A 22,817-nucleotide genomic window follows, 5' to 3' on the forward strand; every position below is an offset into this window, starting at 1 on the left:
ATGAACTGATTTTAAATTGTTTCTAATTTTAATGAATTAAAATTTAAATTTAAATGCTCCATTAACACTGAAAATTCATTCATTAAGGAAAAAACAGGAGAACAATAGCCATGATATCCATCAACTAGTATGTTTATTTTATCACCCTGAACATTACAAAAACTTGTCTTATGATTGTTATAATTTCATTTAAAATAAATAAATGACAGTAAGTAGGTAGGTTGTTGGAAATTTAACTTCATTTAATCTTTATGAAAAAGCAACAGAACTCAAATTTTAGATAGACTAAAATCTAAATATATATATGCAGAAAATGCATAAATATACAAGCTTAGTAATTAAAATTTTAATAGTTTGAACAGTGTATACTTAAGTTCTGAGTTGAAAAGTTGCATTTGAAATGCATTAACATTGGTATATTTATTTCTTTGAAACAGCATTATATTTATTAAAAACTCAGTAAGTGTATTATTTTGCTGATATCAATACCATCTTTTTTGTTTGTTTGTTTGTTTGTTTGTTTGAGGCAGGGTTTCTCTGTGTAGCTTTGGAGCCCGTCCTGGAACTTCCTCTGTAGACCAGGCTGACCTCGAACTCACAGAGATCTGCCTGCCTCTGCCTCCAGAGTGCTGGGATTGAAGTTATGCATGACCACTGCCTGGACTCAATACCATTTTTACATACTTTGACAGTCATTGATTATTATTCACTTCACACATTAGTTATTAGTGTATGTTAATTATTTTTAGTTACCACCATATATCCCATACTCAGAAAAATTCCATGACCATTTTAGGGAACCACTATTGATATACTTACAATTAATAGAATAGAATTGAGAATCGAAAAATTTCATGACTTGCAATTTTGAAGTGTTGAGAATTTAAGCCTTTCTAAAATTCTATTTGAATATCATCACAAAAAGTTATTTACTAATTACCATGTGTCCCTAATTTTATCTTTGTTAATTATAATAACCATTATAATTATTAATATATCACATTCTTATAAAACATTTTTATTAAAATGTGCCTGATGAATAATAAATTTCATCTTGCTACTTTCACACTATATATAAATAAAACATAAAAAACATTTTTTCCTATGAAAAGAGACGTCAATAAAATGTAAATTGGATGCTTATTTTCATTTCATTTATTTTAAAATGTTGCACTAAATGACTTATTTAAATGTGTAGTTTAAAAACAAGACAGTTAATAATAGCTCCACTAGCATGTGAAACTTCAGGGACAGTCCTTGTGAAAATTCTGTACATTTCTTTTGGAAATATAAAAAATTTATGTAATAAATGACATTTATTATCAAAAGATGCCTTGTATTGAATATGTTAAAGAATTTTTTACATTGTTTGTGTTCATAATATTAACTGTAGGCCAAGTTGAAACTCAGAACTATAATTTTCTGGTATTTGTTTCAGAGAATATTCTACTGTTCTATGAATCTTAGAAATTGTAAATCATTCTCATTACATGATTCATCATACATTTAATTATAACTTATAATCGTGATATTGTATATTAATATAATTTAAATTATGTATCCTTCCATGTTTTCCAGGGTCAAAATGCTTTCGGTCTTGATATCATTGAAACACCAGAAGGAGACAAGATGCCACAGCTGATTGTTCAAAAGGAGTTAGATAGAGAAGAGAAGGATACCTATGTGATGAAAGTAAAAGTTGAAGATGGTGGCTTTCCTCAAAGATCCAGTACAGCTATTTTGCAAGTAAGTGTTGCTGATACAAATGACAACCACCCAGTCTTTGTAGAAAAGGAAATTGAAGTCAGTATACCAGAAAATGCTCCAATAGGTTCTTCAGTGACACAGCTCCATGCCACGGATGCTGACATTGGTGAAAATGCCAGAATTCATTTTTATTTCAGCAATTTAGTCTCCAACATTGCTAAGAGATTGTTCCACCTTAATACCACCACTGGACTTATCACTGTCAAAGAACCACTGGATAGGGAAGAATCACCAAGCCACAAGTTACTGGTTTTGGCAACTGATGGTGGATCAACACCAGCGAGCGCTATGGTGCTGGTAAATGTTACAGATATCAACGATAATGTCCCCTCAATTGACATAAGATACATCGTCAATCCAACCAATGGCACTGTGCTTCTTTCAGAGAATGCTCCACTTAACACAAAAATTGCTCTCATAACTGTGATGGATAGGGATTCTGAACATAATGGTAGGGTGACATGCTTCACAGATCATGAAGTTCCTTTCAGATTACGTCCAGTATTCAGTAATCAATTCCTCTTGGAAACTGCTGCATTTCTTGACTTTGAGTCTACAAGAGAATATGCCATCAAATTACTTGCCGCTGATGCTGGCAAACCTCCTTTAAATCAGTCATCCATGCTCCTGATCAAAGTAAAAGATGAAAATGACAATGCTCCAGTTTTCACCCAGTCTTTCATAAGCCTTTCTGTTCCGGAGAATAACTCTCCTGGTGCACAGTTGACAAAAATCAGTGCAACAGATGCAGACAGTGGAACAAATGCTGAAATTAACTACCTGTTAGGTTTTGATGCACCACCTGAATTTGACCTGGATAGCCGTACAGGCATCCTGACTGCAGTGAAGAAACTAGATAGAGAAAAACAGGAAAAATATTACTTTACCGTCTTGGCACAGGACAACGGAATTCCACCCTTAATGTCCAATGCCACTGTCTTTGTGACTGTTCTTGATCAGAATGATAACAGCCCAATTTTCACTCACAATGAGTACAACTTCTATGTCCCTGAGAACCTTCCAAAGCATGGCACAGTAGGGCTAATCACCGTGACTGATCCTGATTATGGAGAAAATTCTGCAGTTACTCTCTCCATCTTAGATGTGAATAATCAATTCACTATTGATCCACAGTCTGGTGTCATCCGGCCAAATATTTCATTTGACAGAGAAAAACAAGAATCCTACACTTTCTATGTAAAGGCTGAGGACGGTGGTAGGGTATCACGTTCTACAACTGCTAAAGTAACCATAAATGTAGTTGATGTTAATGATAACAAACCAATTTTTATTGACCCTCCTTCCAATTACTCCTTTGAATGGGTTTTACCATCCACCACACCAGGCACAGTCATCTTCAAGGTTGTTGCAGTTGATGATGATATTGGCATGAATGCTGAGCTTCGTTACAGCATTGTTGGAGGAAACACAAAAGGACTGTTTACGATTGAACAAATATCAGGCAACATCACACTGAAAGAGAAATGTGCTTCAGATCTTGGTTTACACAGAGTGATAGTCAAAGCTAATGATTTAGGACAACCTGATTCTCTCTTCAATGTTGTAAATGTCAATCTGTTTGTGAACGAATCAGTGCCCAATGCTACACTGATTTATGAACTGGTGCGCAAAAGCATCGACTCACCTGCAACTCAAAATAGTGAAACAACTAATTCATCCTCGCCAACAACTGACTATGTCAAGATCGTGGTTGCCATTGTCGCTGGCACCATAACTGTTGTCCTAGTGATTTTCATCACTGCTGTAGTAAGATGTCGCCAATCACCACACCTTAAGGCTTCTCAGAAAAACAAACAAAATTCTGAGTGGGTTACTCCAAACCCAGAAAATAGGCAAATGATTATGATGAAGAAGAAGAAGAAGAAAAAGAAGAAGAATGCCCCCAAGAACCTGCTGCTTAATTTTGTTACTATTGAAGAAGCAAAACCGGATGATGCTGACAATGATAGAAACAGTGTCACACTAGACCTTCCCATTGAGCTGGAAGAGCAAACGATGGGCAAATACAACTGGGGCACTACACCTACTACATTCAAGCCTGACAGCCCTGATTTGGCTAGACACTACAAATCTGCTTCTCCTCAGCCTGCATTCCAGATCCAGCCTGAAACACCCCTGAACTCAAAGCACCACATCATTCAGGAACTGCCTCTTGACAATACTTTTGTAGGCTGTGATTCCATCTCCAAGTGCTCTTCCAGCAGTTCTGATCCCTACAGTGTTTCTGAGTGCAGCTATACAGTGACAACCTTCAAGACTCCTGTGTCTGTTCATGCCAGACCGGTAGGTAATCCAAGTTCCTAAGTAATCTTTCTAAATTGTTATTCTCATTCTTTTCACGTGGCGTAGAATTATAAAGACCATTGATTTCTAGGAAATATCAAAACAATCATACCACACGCAATATTCAAATAGTAATGTGAATTCATTTAAATTTGGTAGACAAAAACGAATGCTAAATTAGGAAGGTTTGGTACAGACTGATGATTCTAATAAGGGTAATTTTGTCTGTAGGTGGCAGTGTAATGCTTCTTGCTAGAGTGCACACTACAAAAATTGCATAATAAAGATTACAGCACTACCTTCTTTACCATCTTATTCATGAGAATCAGAAAATCCTGGACTTCTTTCCCCATAGAAAAACTTTTTCAAATGTGATAAGCAGCTCTCAATCCAAATGGTTTTGTGAATCCTAGCTTCATATGGGCAAATATGTAGATGCCCAAGGTCTTTCAATGATACTAACATATCCACTTCCTGTTCCCTTTGACATCATGCCACCAACTCTCAACAATGAAAAGTGTCATATTCATAATAGGAATTGAAGATTATGTTGACACATCAAACTTTCATTCACATGGTAAAGCTTTGAAACAGATTAAGAAAGTGGAAGCATGGTCATTCTCATCTTCCAGCCAGAGAATGAGATAGGCAAGCATCTTAAATTTAGATTATCAGTTAAATTTTTGTATATTTCAAGATACTTCAGGAAAAATTCTGAGAAGATAATGACTTTTGGAAAATTGAATATGTTTGCTTTGCCTAATGGGCACAAAGGGAAATAAGAACATATTAAGAACCAAGAAATCTCTGCATAATAATCTAAAGTCCAATATATTTCTGAAAACAAGAATTTATACACTGCTTTTTAAATTAGTATTCCAGGGAGAAATAAGTACAAATTTATCTAGAAATTCATGAGTAAATTAAATGGTTCAAGTAAGTTATATCCTTAATAAAGTTAAGTGGTGGAGTTTATCTACAATTTTTTTTTCTCTAAAAGTCATGATACTGTTGATTTTATTGTTTCAACTGGGTAACATAGTAAGTTAGTAAGCTCATTTGCAATTAATAAACATTTTTAAATTATTCAGGCTTAATATAATGGTTACAAAATCAAAAATATATTCTTTTTCATTGAAAGTTACAAATACTAAAAGAAACCTACCAGATTCAAGAAAACAGTGCAAATAATTGATCATAATTTGAGGAACAGTTTGAATACGAAAGATCATTGGAGATATATGCAATTATAGTAGAATGATATTAATATTTTTCTCTTAATAATACCCTGAAGGTAAGGTATTAATTCCACAGTAGGTCTATTTTTATTGCAATAGATCCACCATTGCATGATGCTACGCTTTGAATGAAGTTAGAGTGGTTTTTACAGTTTGGATGAGTTCCATGATTCCTCACATCAATGACAAATGTATTAGATGGCTAATATATTCAAAGTGTGCTTTTGCTTATATTTAACGATTCAAGTGGGAACTCCAGTTTTCTGGTTATTATCGCTTTTATTCTTTTTACTAGTATTATTTCTTCATAAGAATATCTATTATTGGTAGCACATTAGTAATATTTATTTTTCTACAGACAATATTTCCTGAGCTAAATTTCTCACTTACTTAGAAAAATGTATACTATTTTTGAACGGCATTTGCAATTCATAACTTTCAATGCCTTGGCCCAAGAAGTTAGTAAAGCAAATATTGTTCATAACTATTTTTAAGAGCATATAAATTTTTGCATGCAGAAATTTTAATTGAGTATATAAATATACAACGACAAATAAAATAGAAAGTGATATATTTTGTAAATATTCTTATATTTTAGTTTTATTATTTGATAATTTCTAAAATGAATAAAATTTAAAATGCTTTTGTATAACGATATTTTTCATAACACATCTAAGTGCTGCATATCCTAATCATAAGACAAATGCCTTAGTTAATTAGGCAAAAAATAAGACGTACCATTGAAAATGAATTATTGATTGTCAATAATATTTTACTAACAGAATGGTCTGTCTTAGTATCAAATGATTATTGTAATTCTTTTTACAACTTAAAAAATAAATCAACTGTGTATTTTATGATAGTAGTCACAGTTATTTTTTTCCTTAATGGATACTTCTTCATATGACTTGGATAATTGCATCAATCTAACTTAGACTATTAAACTTATCTGAATAGTTACATTTTGTTCTACCTTTGCAATGCTTATTGCACTTTTTGTATAATTTAGAATCAATGTCAAGAGAAGTGTTTTATATTCATTGGTACTGAAGAAAGATAACAAGATAAGTAAGCACAGAAAAATGAGCTCATGTAAACATTCACATACAGTCAGTATTAAGAAAGACCAAATAAAGTTAGGAAGGGGCAAATGTGTCAGGCTGTGAATTTTTTTTTAAATCATTGTTGCTTGAGAAAATTCAGGCAAAAATGGATTAAAATATACCAGAAGAAGGCAGAAACATTTCAATTTATATTACATAAAGTGAGTAATATTTCTCAAAAAGCTGGCTTAGGGTGATATTTGCACTTAGCTGATTAGTCAACCATTTAGAAAAATAAGCATGTGGAGAAAAAAGGAGTTCTAGCAGAAATTTTACTTTTTAAAAGTGAAAGTATACAGTTTATTTAGCTTTATTGTGATTCTGGTGTTTGAAAAATTTGGAACATTGGCTATATATCGTCAATCTATTCAATAGAATTTCTTATATCTGAGAAATATTTTGCTCTTTTTGTCATCAATTTCCATTTGGATTATGGAAGGATTTTTCTACATACTTTAGTAGAAATGTAGAACTTGATATTGAAGAGGGAAATTTTCTGTAAACTCTCGTCTATTAACATCATTAACCAGTTTATATTGTCATTTTGTTATGATCATAGAAAATTGTAGGAATAGTTATTTTAGAATCAGCTTTGTTAATTTTTATGTAAAAAAGATGCATTTGATAAGCACAGTCTTGATTAATATAGCTCTCTTCTTCAAATAATACAGTGAAAGCAATTAATATTAACAATAAAGAGGTGAACAAAAATAAAGGTACCATTTTCAGGGTCTTCTATATACCATTCCTTGTCTTTTTATTTTTATTATACATTTTTTGAGATGTGTTCTATGTAGTATAGCCCTGGCTATCCTGAAACTTCATTTGCACTACTCCCTCACCCCTAATGTTCCATGAAACTCTGTAATTTGAATTGTGACACTCTCACACCCTAAACTTTTCCAGATAAAATAAAGTGTATAAAACAGTGAGGGACAGGTGAGATGTTTCAGTGGATTAAGTGCCTATGGAGCAAAATGTAAGGACTCAAGTTTAGAAGCCAGATCATATGTAAGAAATTCTACAATGCCACTTGTTTGTTACCATAGAACTGGGATAGTGAATGGAGACAGGCAGATCCCCAAAATGCTTTGGCCAATCAGTTTAGTCAAAATGATGAGCTTCAGTTTCATTGACACATGCTCTTTCACAAAATAAAAATGGAAAACAATAGAGGAAAGATACCTGATGTCACCATCTGGCTTCCACATGAACACCCACAAATGTGCATGTGTACGCTCAAACACAGGTGCAAATATTCATACTAGTAATATGTGTAAAACATATATGAGCAGAATAGAGGAATGTTTGGATAGCTATCATTCATAAACAGATGCATGCTATAGATAAGACATTAGACTAAGCCTGAGATAAGATTGCCAATCATTCTTGAATTCAGTGGCACTGATTCTGTGCTTCAGTATTTTAGCATGTCAATTATAGCCACATAGCATGACTGACAATGAGAGTTCTGCAACACAATCATCTAATTTTGATAACATGTTATTTTTCTTGCTCTAGACTGATTCCAGAATATCAACTACTGAAATCTGCAGTGAGATATAATTTTCTAGGAATAACATGATTTATTCCTTTCCTCAAATATTTCAGTGATTTGTGATTACAAAATTTGGCCAAGATCATTAGCTTTTGTAATTTGTATTTATTTACAAAGTCAAGCCAAACAAAAAAGACCTTAAAAATTAAGTACCACATAAACATGAACTTTAATTAGCTGTAAATTGGAAGCAGAAATTTAAAGATAAATTAAATTTCTGGAGGAAGAAATGCATTGCTATAGTGGATTATCAATATTGTCTTTACTTGCTTGCTCTGGATATTAATAACTGTGGTATAATGCAATGCCTGCCATCTTTGTATGCATTCTTGTGGGTGTATATCATTTGTAAAATATGGAATTTCTTGTCCTGTAATCACCGAAGACTTTAAACATCATCGCTTGGAGTTTGGAATTGAAAGTGAATTATTCATCCAAGAAATCCTCTGAAAGGTATCCATGGTAAGAAAAAAATTTAAGGCAAACCAAATCAAAACTACAACAACAAAAAATGAAAGTAATCTGTAGACCACCATATCAAAAACATGTATTATCATTGTCACTGAGAAAACTACTATTCTTATGTCTGGTTTTTAAAGATTTGTATGATGTAAAATAATTTCATACATTTTTTGAGTTGATTGTAATCATATTTTTCAGTAATTTAATTATTAAAAGTATTTTTGCAGTCATTTTACAGGTATAAAATTATTCTCTGTGCAACTTTGGCAGCACATATACTAAAATTAGAATGATACAGAAAAGATTAACATGGCCCTGGTGTGAGGATAACACATACAAAACTATTTTAGTTAATAGTATGAACTTTACATAAAGGGTTTTTCCACATAATAAAGATTTCCTTATTTATACTTATAGGTGTATGGTCAAACTGAGTAGTTGATAGGTAATATACAATTATGATAAGTCACGGGAATGTCTAATGTGAAGTTTCCTCCATGAAACTAACCATCCTTCAGTAGAAATACCAAGTCTTGAAGAAAAACCTTTTTCAGTTAAAAAGAAAACCATACAAATTTCTTGAAAAAGTTCCCTTAGAGTGCACAACCAAATTACTTATTTCCAACAGATTTCATAACACTCTTTTAACTTTTCTATATTCTAGATATTGTCAATTAGAATTGTTTTAGCTCTCCATTTGTAAATGCCTCATTATTTTTGATGATGTACACATTAACATTTCCCATCCAAGTAAGATTGACACTTACTTTGTGACATAAAACAATTACATTGTATTAACTATCATGTAATCAAACTGACTTAGTAACGAAAATAAAACCCTTAATAGATTATAAGAAATAGTTGCAATATACCCACTTATTATGGAAACTTTTATTATTCACTAATTTATTATGTAAAATGTTAATCTTTTTGAGATATGGTTGACTTTTAAAAACAATATATGCTTTTCACCATAAGACCACAAAAATGGATTACAAAATATTTTTTAGTAATTTCTCAATTGGAGAGTAGTTTAGATTGTACTGTGCTTACTCTACAGTGGTAACTAAAAACAACCTGTCAGTAGACACAAGTTATAAGTTTTAAAACTTCGTGAAACAAAATTAAACATATTTATTATTTCTTTTATTATCTGCCTTATATGTCCTTAATTACAAAATCAGTGAAGTGTTTATTTCCATATTATGTTAAAATTGAAGATAATTGATCATAAACACTTTTTTATACTAACTATTTCCAGTAATTCAATATGCAGTTCAATCACTTTTCAGTTCCTTAACCTTGAGGTAATAAGAAAAATCATCAGCTCTTATGTCAAGTAAACAAAAATGTTTGCTTATATTCAAGGCTGGAATAAAACCCAAAAATGGAATGATATAGATCCTGCATAACCAGTTTGTGAGCTATGGAATTTCATTAATATCTTTTCATTTTGTCACTCAGTTATTCAAAATTATGTGTTAGATTTGTGATGTTCAAATATAATATTTAAATTTACCTTAGAGATTTATTTATTTGAGAGTGTTTTGAATTCCCAGTTGGCATCATGGCTGCATATATATGCCAGCCAAGGAGAACTAAAGACAAAATACCATATTCAGTACACAATTAGGTTTTTTTTTCAACATCACAAAAATTTTTAAATTTATAAACACATTAAATTTATATACAGGAAAACAGAATTATATAGTAATATGATTTTACAGATGAAAAAATATTTAGCATGCTACATAACCTTATCATTGTTTGACTCTAGAGGAATAGGTGATATTTATCAACAAAATTTTATATGGTGCCACAACTCAACTAAACGTGTAAAATTTAGTGTTTCATAAGATCAAAATATTTATTTTAAAACACAGAAAACATAAAGGTGATGAAAAGCATATGATTAAGTCTTCCTACATTTGAAAACTGATAGATATACATCAGTCTTATGTTTAGTAATAGATATACCGGCTTGTGTGTCCAGAGGAAATAACATTTTATTTTGATACTTAAGTAATTCTACTATACTATGATTAAACTAGCTTAGTATACATATAAGAGCTTATCTGTGTATGCATGTTTATTTTTTAAGTTTTTAGGAGAAAAAAAGTGACATAAATTCAGATTTAAGGCAACTCTTCAAAGACAATGCATATATATTCAGAATATTACTGTCTTTCTAGATTGTTGCCCCTTACTTCCAAAATATGTTCATTCTACTTCATTCATAGCATCCCATTTATCATCATATGTTTCAAAAAAAAACTCCTATGTTATTCAGTATTTTCTGAATATGTGTTCATGTTTATTTTTCCTTTCATCTAAGTTGCTAGAATTTGAAGTAACTGTAGTACTTGTCTCTATGAAGTTTTCTTCTTTAATTAAACATTAAACACTCAATAATAATCAAGTAGTATGGATAAAGTTATTTTTCAATAACTAAATATTGAGGTTCCAATTCTCTTATGCAAAACAAAGCTAAATTCACCTTTGCTAATGTACAAAATCTGCTCAATTTAATGATTAAAATCCAAGTGAATTTTAACATTATTACTGTTATTTATATTAACCCCAATTTTAATGCAGTGTAAACAAGAATGTAGTAGTTCTCTGTACAATATTAAATTAACACGTTCATATGTCTATAGTATTAATGTTTTTTCCTTTCATTTTTCTTTATTAAGAATTTTTCTACTCACTCTACATACTATCCACAGACCCCCCTTCTCCCTCCTCCCACCTCCCAGCCCTCTTTCCCAAGCATCCCCACATCCCCCAATTGAGGTCTCCCATGGGGAGTCAGCTGAGCCCAGCACACTGAGCCTAGGCAGTTCCAAGCCCCTTCCCACTGCACCAAGGCTGTGTAAGATGTCAAACCACAGGAACCAGGTTCCAGAAGTCTACCCATAGACCAGGGACAGATTGCAATCCCCCTGCCTGGGTGCCCCCCAAACAGATCGAACCAAACAACCATCTTCTGTATCCAGAGGGCCTAGTCCAGATCCATGGGGGCTCCACAGCCACCAGTCCACAGTTCATGGGCTTCCACTAGTGTGGCCAGTCATCTCTGCACATCCTCCCATCATGATCTCGATGTCCCATGCCCATGGATAGGTAGACTCAACATAGTAAAAATGGCATTATCTCGACGTCCCTTGCCTGCATTATCTCTCCTCTCTCTCATCAATTGGATTCCCAGAGCTCAGCCTGGTGCCTGGCCGTGGATCTCTGTATCTGCCTCCACCAGTCACTGGACAAAAGGCTCTATGATGACAGCTAGGTTATTTGCTAGGCTGGTCACTAGAGTAGACCAGTCCAGGCACCCTCTGGACCACTGCCCGCAGACCAAGATGGGGTCAACCTTGTGGATTCCTGGGAGCCTCCCCAGCACCCTGCCTCTTCCAATTCCCGTGATGTCCTAATCTATCATGGTATCTTCCTCCTTGCCCTCCCATTCTGTACCTGTTACAGCTTGACCCTCCCATTTCCCTATGTTCTCATCCCCAACTCCTTACCCTCTGTCACCCTCCCATACCCAGTCCACTCATATAGCTCTCATCCACTTCTCTGTCACAGGGTAATCCTTGTGTCCCTCCTAGGGTCTTTCCCTATTAACTAGCCTCTCTGGATTTGTGGGTTGCAGTCTGGCTATCCCTTCCCTCCCATTTAGTATGCACTTATGAGTAAGTACATACTATGTTTGTCCTTCTGAGTCTGGGTTACCTTACTCAAGATGACATTTTTTAGTTCCATCCATTTGCCTGCAAATTTCATGATATCATTGTTTTTTACTGCTGAGTAGTACTCCATTGTGCATATGTGCCACATTTTCTTTATCCATTCTTCAGTTGAGGGACATCTAGATTGTTTCCAGGTTCTGGCTATTACAAATAATGCTACTATGAACATAGTTGAGCATGTGTCTTGTGGGAAGATTGAGCTATCCTTGGGTATATGCCCAAGATTGGTATAACTGGGTCTTGAGGAAGACTTATTCCCAATTTTCTGAGAAACTGCCATACTGATTTTCAGAGTGGTTGTACAAGTTTGCATTCCCACCAACAGTGAAGGAGTGTTCTCCTTGCTCCATATCCTTTCCAACGTAAGCTGTCTTCACTGTAAAATGGTATCTAAGAGTTGTTTTGATTTGCATTTCCATGACTAAGGATGTTGAGCAATTCCTTAAATGCCTTTCAGCCATTTGAGATTCTTCTGTTGAGAATTCTTTGTTAATCTCTGTAGCCCATTTTTAATTGGATTGTTCAGTATTTTGATGTCAAGCTTTTCGAGTTCTTTATATATTTTGGAGATCAGCCCTCTTTCAGATGTGGGGTTGGTGAGGATCTTTTCCTATTCTGTAGGCTGTCATTTGGTCTTATTGGCCATGTCCTTTGCTCTACAAAAGCTTCTCAATTTCAGGAGGTCCCATTTATTAATTGTTGCTCTCAGTGTCTGTGCTACTGGTGTTATATTTAGGAAGGGGTCTCCTGTGACAATTTGTTCCAGACTTCTTCCTGCTTTCTCTTCTATCAAGTTCAATATAACTGGATTTATGTTGATGTCTTTGATCCACTTGTACTGGAGTTTTGTGCATGGCTACAGATATGGATCTATTTGCAGTCTTCTGCATGTTGACATCCAGTTATGCCAGCACCATTTGTTGAAAATGCTTTCTTTTTTCATTGGTACAGTTTTGGCTTCTTTGTCAAAAATCATATGTTCATAGGTGTGTGGATTAATGTCAGGGTCTTCAATTCGATTCCATTGGTCCACATGTTGGTTTTTATGCCAGTACCAAGCTGTTTTTATTACTATAGCTCTATAGTAGAGCTGGAGGTCAGGGATCGTGATGCCTCTAAAGGTTGCTTTATTATCTAGGATTCTTTTAGCTATCCTAGGTTTTTTGTTTTTCCATATAAAGTTAAGTATTGTTCTTTCCAAGTCTGTGAAGAATTATGTTGGGATTTTGATGGGGATTGCATTGAATCTGTATATTGCTTTTGGTAATATTGCCATTTTTACTATGTTGATTCTACCTATCCATGAGCATGGGAGATCTTTCCATTTTCTGATATCTTCTTTAATTTCTTTCTTCAGAGACTTAAATTTCTCATCCTACAGGTCTTTCACTTGCTTAGGTAGAGTTACTCCAAGGTATTTTATATTATTTGTGGCTATTGTAAAGGGTGATGTTTTTCTGATTTCTTTCTCAGCCCCTTTTTCATTTGTATATAGGAGGGCTACTGATTTTTTTAGTTTGTACTTTATAATTGTGCTTTTATAAAGAATAAACAGTTTTGTATGAATATATTAAATGAGTATGATTTAAGCTCCTTTACCTGTAATACTTTTAAATACTAACAGTTCATTGTATTTGATGCAATTTCAGTAGCTAAACTGTCTGTAATCTTTACTGAATGAAATATCTATAAATAAATTTCTTCTGCATTGCAATAACTCATCTTCTGATATTTTTGAAGCACCTGTTGCAAACAATAGCTAATCATTTTATTAATATCACCATGAATTTTAAAATACTTTTAACATAATAACTTCTACATTCTTTATGATATGACTCATTTTCTGTGATGAGATATTTGGAACCTTATGCATCAACATCCTTGTTTATCAACAGTGTGAGGTAATTGATCTTTTCCACTTAATTTAAAACAATAATATTGATAATATTAATTTGTATTTACTAGAATTTTATTTTTACTTTATTGATTTTTTATTTATATCCTGTCTTTTTTGTTTTTTTGAGACAGGTTTTCTCTATGTTGTTTTTGTCCCTACCCTTGATCTTGCTCTCTAGACCAGGCTGGCCTTGAACTCACAGAGTTCTGCCTGGCTCTGACTCCGAGTAATGAGATTAAAGTTGTGTGCCACCACCTGGATTTTTACATTCCTTAAATATTGGTAAAATAGTATTATATTTTTGAACTCTTTTTTTTTTATAAAACATGTCTAATAATTGAGTTTACCTTGAGTTAAACCTAAAAGATGGATGTGTTTCTCAAATATTTACTGAAAGACAATGTGATGCATGTTGATCTTAGTGAAGGATAACTCCTAGAAGACATGAATATAGCACAATGGCTTCTGTTATTGTGAAGTATCCCCTAGTTTAAGTATTTTAAAGCAAAAAGTAACAAAGCAAGACAAAGCAATAATATTTTGCTTCCATTGAAGAAATATACCAGAATAGAATAGGATTAAAAAAAAAACACAAAACAATTTTTACAAACTACAAAACCAGGTTTTACTACAATAATTTAGAGAAAGAGAGAGGGAGAGAGGGGGGAGGGAGGGAAGGAGGGAGGGAGGGAGGGAGAGAGAGAGAGAGATAGAGAGAGAGAGAGAGAGAGAGAGAGAGAGAGAGAGAGAGAGAGAGAGAGAATGTTTGTATAGTGAATTGCCCTGCAGTGTGAATCCTGAACACCCAATGACAATCCCAATTTAAGATGCAGCATATGGGAGGCAATAGTTACTTCTCCTCAGTCACATGCAAGTAATAATTAAACCCTTTAGATCTTATCTTTAAAATCCAATTCACATTTGTTGCTTTATCACTTTCTTTTTCCGATTTCCTTCACAAGTTACTCATTCTAAAACAGCACATGTTACTTGAAAATTTTTATTTGTTCAATTTCTAGTGTCCCCTAATACTCTTTCTGTATCAGAAATCCAATAAAATTATATCTATGATAGACAGTTTTATCTATCTCTTACATGAAGAATAAAGATTAAGTCGCTGCTTTTCAAAGAATTTTGTAGTCCTAACTATGTCTACATGGGCATACAATTTCCAACCACCTAATGTATCATAGAGTTTTGACCCCACTATTCCATTTCCCTAATAATACCATCAACTTTGATGACCTTATAAATTTGTATAGTTTTCAATATTTTTTTTGTGAACTTATTTAGGTTAAGACAATTCGTTGGGCAACTATAATATCTTCATATTGTCAGTGAAGTTCATGTAAAGTTTTGTAGATTAAGAAAGGTACAAGTAAATTTAACAGCCTAGAGAATGCAATCAAAGTTGCTACCTGAGAGTCAATGAAAACCAAAATTTGTAGGTGACACAATATCAATTTAAAAAGCATGGCAATTACTTAACTCTTTCCACTTATAAACCACAAAGTTTCTATAAAATTAAAATTTTTTATGTAGATGAGTTCATCCTACCCTCTTAAATACTACTTTATGGAAACTCTTCCCACACTGCACATCTTCATTAACTCTGGAAAGATTTTAATATATATTTCAGATATTTGATTCTTATTTCATTTCACATTTATGTATTATACTCCGTTAGCATCAAATAAAAATATCCCCATCTGTTTATCTCTATCTAGTTCCTGTGTGAAGGGATAAGAGAAGTATTTAAGAAAAGATTTCTTCAAAGAAAAAAAAACATATAAGCTATTTTGTATATATGTATATGATAATAAACTTAAATGGAGTTAATAAAAATTAAATTTATTTCCTCATTTGAAAAGCAAAAGTAGGAAGAAGAAAATTATATTCTTCTAGAAATGCATTATTTATTTATTTATTTATTTATTTATTTATTTATTTATTTATTATGTATACAGTGTTCTGGCTGCATGTTTGCAGACCAGAAGAGGGCACCAGATCTCATTGCAGATGGTTGTGAGCCACCATGTGGTTGCTGGGAATTGAACTCAGGACCTCTGGAAGAGCAGCCAGTGCTCCTAACCGCTGAGCCATCTCTCCAGCCATAGAAATGTATTTTTGACTTGGATTTAGAGAGGTATTTTTCTTGAATTATTTTCAAAATGCTTTCTAACCTCCTGGCTATTTTATACTGACCAATTTAATTTTTACCTTTCAGGTCTGTCAAACACCAATAATTTTTTATGAAATATATGGTCACATCTGTGATCAGCTTTGATTTCTGACATGAGTGGAACTTTAATATCCCACTTTCTGACAAATGATTCTATCAGGCCCAGGGCAAAAAGTTGCTTTCATTAAGTACCTCTTTTATGTAAGATAGTGTGCTTGTCACTTTACATATGTTACTTTATTACTTCATAGTAGCTGTATTGTTAATAAGTAGTGGAATAAGGGCATTTGTCAAAATCATAATGACTCCTTTTTCCTTTCATTAGACCACATTACAATTTTGGCAAAGCTGTGCCTCCTGGATCTCTTGATTTTAAATCCAAAGGCTTTCTTCATCTTTTACTTTCTGGTTCGTTTCTAGATTGTTTTATAAATTGTCAACCAGTTCAAGCAGACTGTCTTTTTCTTCCTTGGCCCTTCTTACACTCAGTCTCTTTCACTAAAGTGTGGTCAGTTGGTATTGGCAATAATTATTTGTAGAAGAAGTTTATAAAGTTAGCAAGAACTAACTAATTTTAATTCTGGAAGTAATATTATTACTATGTGACATGAGACGTTATTAATAAATATCAGCATATAAAAATGCAAATAATAAACAATAAATAATCACTTCCAACTATTAACCCACTCTAGGGATGTACATTTTAATATGATAGCTAGCTAAAATTATTTCATTGATCTTCTCATAAACACTTTAATGAGAGTCTCATCATCTGTCCATTGTACCTTTCCAATGTATAAAGCATGATTATATTTCAGATCCTCTGAATTTCACAGGAACTAACGTAAAGCAATTTCACCCAGGAATTTGTAAAAGAAATAGTTTAATGCATTCAATATAGCTGAGACACACAGGTACAAATAAGAAATGTAAATCAAATAAGTCATCATATATTTATAAAGAGTATTATGTCATTAATTCAAGAACATGTTTTCTTTTTACTTTAGTAATTTTAAAATAGTTTCAAAAGTCCATTATAAACAGTAAATATTAACAGCACTCAATTATTCATATTTAGTATTTTATATTTTCTCTGTCCTGTTGATTTATACAGAAGGCCTAAAAGAGTTAATTTTAAAAATAATGATCTTAGCTTTTGGCAGTATAAGCAACATTAGTAATTTATAGCAAAAGTAATAATTCCACTTCCATCAATTTCCTGTATGATTTTACAAGTGTTTGAATTTTAAAATATTGTATTTATCATATCATCAGAGACTAATTTCTCTAGTAAATAATATATAATTAGTTATAATTTTCTTAGTGTCTATATCATACATACTACTTTCAAACAATGAATTTTACAGAAAAATCTCTGTTAAAAAGTGCAAAGCTTCCTGCCATTGGTGGCACAGGCCTTCTTTACTCCTGGCACTCGAGATTAGAGGCCAGTGGATCTCTGTGAATTCAAGGCCAACCTGGTTTACAGAGTGAGTTCCAGGACAGCCAGAAATACACATAAAAGTCCAATCTCAAAAAAGAAAAAAAAAAAACAAACAGACAGTAACTCATTATTTGTGGCTGGAGAGATGAGTCAGTGTTTAAGCACACTGACTGCTCTTCTAGAGGACTTGGGTTCAATATCCACTCACACACATGGCTGCTCATACCTGTCCATAGCTCCAGTTCCAGGACTTCTGACACTCCCACACAAACATACATTCAGGCAAATTTAAAAAAGAGAACAGCACTCCTGCTCTATACCCAACTTTTAAAAATTAGTTTAGAGTTGTAGTCATTAATGTAATTAAGATTCAATGCCTAAATAAGAAATAATGCTTAATTAATAAAACAATTATTTAATACATGGTATTTTGGCTTTCTTTTTAGTGAGTTTGTTTATCTGTGTTAACTGTTAATTGTTTAATTAATACTATAAAATAATTTTCTCAGGATTTGAAAGATATGGTGGCTTCTTCCACCGCATATTTAAAAATTAGTTTAATTGTGGCACTACACAATTCAAAAAGTAAAGAAAAAACAACACTGGAAGAAGCCTTACCATTTATAGTGGCATTACTTCTGAAATTTCTGTACATTGCTTATAATTCATTAATTCTTATTCACTATACATATAATTAATCAATTTTTGTCTGTTTATCTTAAAACTATTGTTTCAATAAATTCATATAGTAGAATCATATAGGTTATGATTCAATGTACATGTAGTATCTCAAATTGTTGAGCCAAAAAGTTGAGACTAAAAGTTAACAATTAGAAAAATTATAACCAAGATTACCTAGGAACCCACAGGCCATTCCATCAAGGGAACCAGATCAGTGCCTTGCTCAACTATCATTAGAGAATCTTCCTTCTGCAGTGGATGAGAACAAATACAGAGACCGATAGCCAGACATTATGCAGAGAATAAGAGATCTTGAAACATTGAGTCCTAAAAGGGATGTCTCCATCAAATCTTTCCCCTCAGGTCTCAGGAAACTCTGTGGAAGAGGAGGTAGAAATAGTGTAAGAGTCAAAGGGGATGGAGGACACAAAAAAACAAGGCACTCTAAATCAACACTTGCCCCCAGTGATAGACCTCCTCTAATAAGGCCAACCCTAATCTTTCCCAGAATAGTTCTACCAGCTAGGAAACAAGTATTAAAACTCATGAACATATGTGTGTCATTTGCATTCAAACTACTATACTCCCAGATTCCAGAAAATGAGAGTTATAAATCAGTATTGCCATTAAATATAATTAGCATATTCACATAAAATATACCATTATACACATGTGCACAAACTATTGAAATAACAAATGCAAATACAAATGGAAAGAATTTTTTTTAAATCATCATTTACATTTTTCATAATTTTAATCCTTAAATATTAAGGTCTATTATAAAATAAATTCAATACCTAACAATTACTTGGGGGGCACTAACTACTTAGTTACCTTGATATATTTTGTGCTCAAGAAATACGGAATCAAAGCTACAAGTTCTATTTTTTTAATACATATTTTTATTAAATTGGACCATCATTATAATTAGCATTCTAATTTCATAAGTATTAGAAATACAATTATATATATGATTTAAATCTTACAACTAAATAGAAAAATCTTACATGTAAGCAAATGCAGCTAATTGGGTCTGCTGTGAAGTAACTCAAGAATAAGACTCATGAGACTAGTAAATTTTCCTGACATCTATTTCTCTTGGTGATCTTTTCTGAGTCACTAACATACATTTTTAATACTTATTACTGAATTCACTTGTATTTAAACACTGGCATTCTCAAGAAATATATACAAACAGATATATACTAATTAATTTACACATAGTTGATCTCATATATGGAGATCTATTTTTTTTTAAGTTTCTGTTACCATATTTTAATACCCTTTATTTGCCTGACAGGCCATTTAAAACAAATATGTTCTAACTCAAGCAAATGAAAGATTCTAGAGTTATGTCAGTAGCTTCATCTCTTCCTTAACAGGATTACTAAAACTTCATTAACTTGATGTGATTTATTTTTAAATACTATTTAAGTTGATTTTATATATATTTCTCAAGTTTGTAAACACAAAGATACTTTCATTCAACATGAAATAATGAAACTAGCTAAGTGAGAAAAAAATTAATCTTACCTCCAGAGATTGTTTTCAAAATAATTAATCGATTATATGTACAGAAGAGCTATTATAGACACCTAGAGATTCGGGACCTATTAATATGGGGGAGTCTAATGAGTTTATTACTGCCAAGGAAAAAGGAAAGTGGTTTCAATTAATTAGGGAATGCAGTTGGAGAAAAATAATTCCCACATTAGCCTATTCGATAATTGATGTTGTATTTCCTTGCCAATTTGTTGAATTTTAACACGTTTTACTACTTGAAAAATATAGTGTTGTGATATTCATAGATAGTTGTCAATAAAGAGCTATTACACACATGCAGTAGAGAAAATGTGAAGAATGACAAGAATAGTATGTCATTTTGTCCATGGCTTAATTCCCTTATCTATGAAAAGTAAAGGTTTATATTCAGTTTCACAGATTTCTCATAAGATTGTCCCTAATGTAGGAATATAAAACTCTTAATGTTTTTCTCAATTTGATAGGCTAGAAATCCAGGCAGGTTCAGCTAGATTCTTTGCTTAGGGTTTCACAAACACAAACTCAAGGTCTTGAATATATTGCCTTTTACCTGTAAGGGCAAAACTCGACTTACCATGTTATTCAGGGTTTTCTTGCTGGATGATGGCCAGGAGCACCCTTAGTTTCTAGAACTTATTGTTAGCTACATGGATCCATTCATGTCAGATACTTAGTGAATGTAGAACCCTCTCACACTTTCAATTTCTGTGAAATCTTAAAGCCAGAGGAAAATGATGCTTCTGAAATCTCATGTTACTAAGTTAAGCCCTTCCAAATAAGTTTTGGTAAGTGCTGAGTCAACTGATTAATAAGGTAATTGTATCAGCCAAATTCCTATTACCACTTAAAGTAACATAATCACAGTCACATTAGATTCACCAAAGCCCAAAGATTTGAACAGATATCTGTGGGAAAGGTAGGCATTTTAGAATTCTGCTTATCACAAAAGGATTGGTTAACAATGATACCCTACCCTGTTGAATATTCTGTTTTTTAACTAAATTACCTTCTGGAAATAAAGTGAATTCTAGATAACTCATTGTATATACCATTATTTTCTCAGGGGGTTATGTTCTACTTTTGTTTCAGATAAAGAAGGCAGAAAATAAGAACAAACAAACAAAACAAAAACAATAAAAACCTGCATTACGTTATATGTTTACTGGCAAGTTACTGAGGAATTCAATGTGTTGATAAGACACAGGGACATAATTCATTGTACTCTATTAATAATAAACATTTTTCAGCCCCACGGGAGTTCAGGCTGTTATACATGAAAAATTTGTTAAATTATTTCCCTCTCCCCCTCCTCAAAAAAAAGAAACAAAAAAGAAAGAAACAAAGAAAGAGAAATAAAGAAAGGAAGAAAGGAAGGAAGGAAGGAAGGAAAGAAAGAAGGAAGGAAGGAAGGAAGGAAGGAAGGAAGGAAAGAAAGAAAGAAAGAAAGAAAGAAAGAAAGAAAGAAAGAAAGAAAGAAAGAAAGAAAGGAAGAAAGGAAGGAAGAAAGGAAGGAAGAAAGAAAGGAAGAAAAAAGGGAAGAACTGGATGCAGTGGTATAAGTGTCTAATTCTATCACATGGGAAGGATCTCTACTTCAGGGACACACTGCTCCATATAAGATCTTAATTCAAAATTGTTTAAAAGATTTAAGGAGAAGCGACATATTGCTTAGTCCCATTTAGCTATGTAGTCTCATGATTTTACTTACCTATTTTTATATGCTCAATGTGTATTACACAATGTTGGCAGAGTTGGATAAGTTTAGTTTTGGAGTCTTTCTAAATATCCTTACATTTTATATTGTGCAAACATGAAACAGAAGGTGCATACATATTGTAGCATTGCCTAGAAAGAGCATGTAATAACATTATGACTTGTAGCTTCTCATTGGTATTGTGGAGTACAATTTGAAGTTTCAGGCTCTGTAACTGAGTGACCATTCAAAGCTTTAGGAGCCGCTAGTCAACTCTAGCTGATGTGATGCCTTGGTGCTGCATAAATTTCAGGACAAGTTAGATTCAAGAAAAGTTAATTAGGCTAATGAAGCAGATACACTTGAAAAGAATCATGTGTGTGATAGACAAGGAACAAATGGAAAGGTTGCAGCAGCAGCAGATGTGTAGAAATTAGAGTGGTTTGTCAGTTACAATATTTAAAGGGAGAAATCTGTAAGGAAGGTGAAGTAAGGTAGAAAAACTGATACTCTTTGTATCATATTATTTTATTAATAAAATTAAAAAATGACTTATGAGGGATATTGGGAGGAAGAAATATTATGATAAAATCATGGATCAAAAGTAATCAAATGAATCAAAGCAATTTTGATGTACATAAGTGACCCAAAGAGGTTATGAGGTATGATTTTTATCCTCAGCATGGTTCACTAGCTGTTTTAATAACCTTGTTTGTGATCATTTTAGGAAGGGAGAATAGGTTTTGTGTAGAGTTTCTGTATAGGTCATCCTCAGGTCAGTTGTGTCAAAAAATCTTGACACAATACGCAAAAAAATTTAATCAGTTCCAGGTGGTGAGGCAAGGGGCATTTTCCTTTTTATGTCCCCTTAACCTTTTCTTATCTCTTGAATGTCTCAGTTGAGGTACTTGATTAGAGGTAACATGTGTTTCTCTAGTGACATTAATCAAAATTACATAAAATTGTATGAACAGATTTTACCAGGAATTCTGGAATATATAAACAAGAATCTAACTATTATTAACTAATTTCTTGCCACCTGATATGTCTATTTTTAGATTACATTCTAAATATTCTTTCACTTTCATTTAGCATTTTACATTTAATTACAACATGAAAATAAAATAAGTTAAAGTGTTATGAAAATGATTTTATATATTATAGTAATATATTAGTCTATCAAGAAATTTAATGAGA

At 32.7% G+C, this 22,817-nt stretch overlaps 1 protein-coding gene and 1 pseudogene across 3 annotated transcripts in view; both read left to right on the top strand.

Moving 5' to 3' along the window:
• Positions 1–22,817, top strand: part of Pcdh11x (protocadherin 11 X-linked) — a 612,116-nt gene that overhangs the window by 77,214 nt on the left and 512,085 nt on the right. For 2 of the 3 annotated variants that reach the window (XM_028853678.2, XM_028853679.2), the window contains exon 3: positions 1,579–4,071. In XM_028853678.2, the coding sequence (XP_028709511.1) occupies positions 1,579–4,071 (2,493 nt within the window). Of the gene's footprint in view, positions 1–1,578; positions 4,072–7,933; positions 8,563–22,817 lie in introns of those variants that run through there. The other variant, XM_028853680.2, reaches the window with a different exon arrangement.
• LOC114680663 lies at positions 8,688–8,787 on the top strand (annotated as a pseudogene).

Source organism: Peromyscus leucopus, chromosome X (genome assembly GCF_004664715.2).
Source record: "Peromyscus leucopus breed LL Stock chromosome X, UCI_PerLeu_2.1, whole genome shotgun sequence".
NCBI lineage: Eukaryota > Metazoa > Chordata > Mammalia > Rodentia > Cricetidae > Peromyscus > Peromyscus leucopus.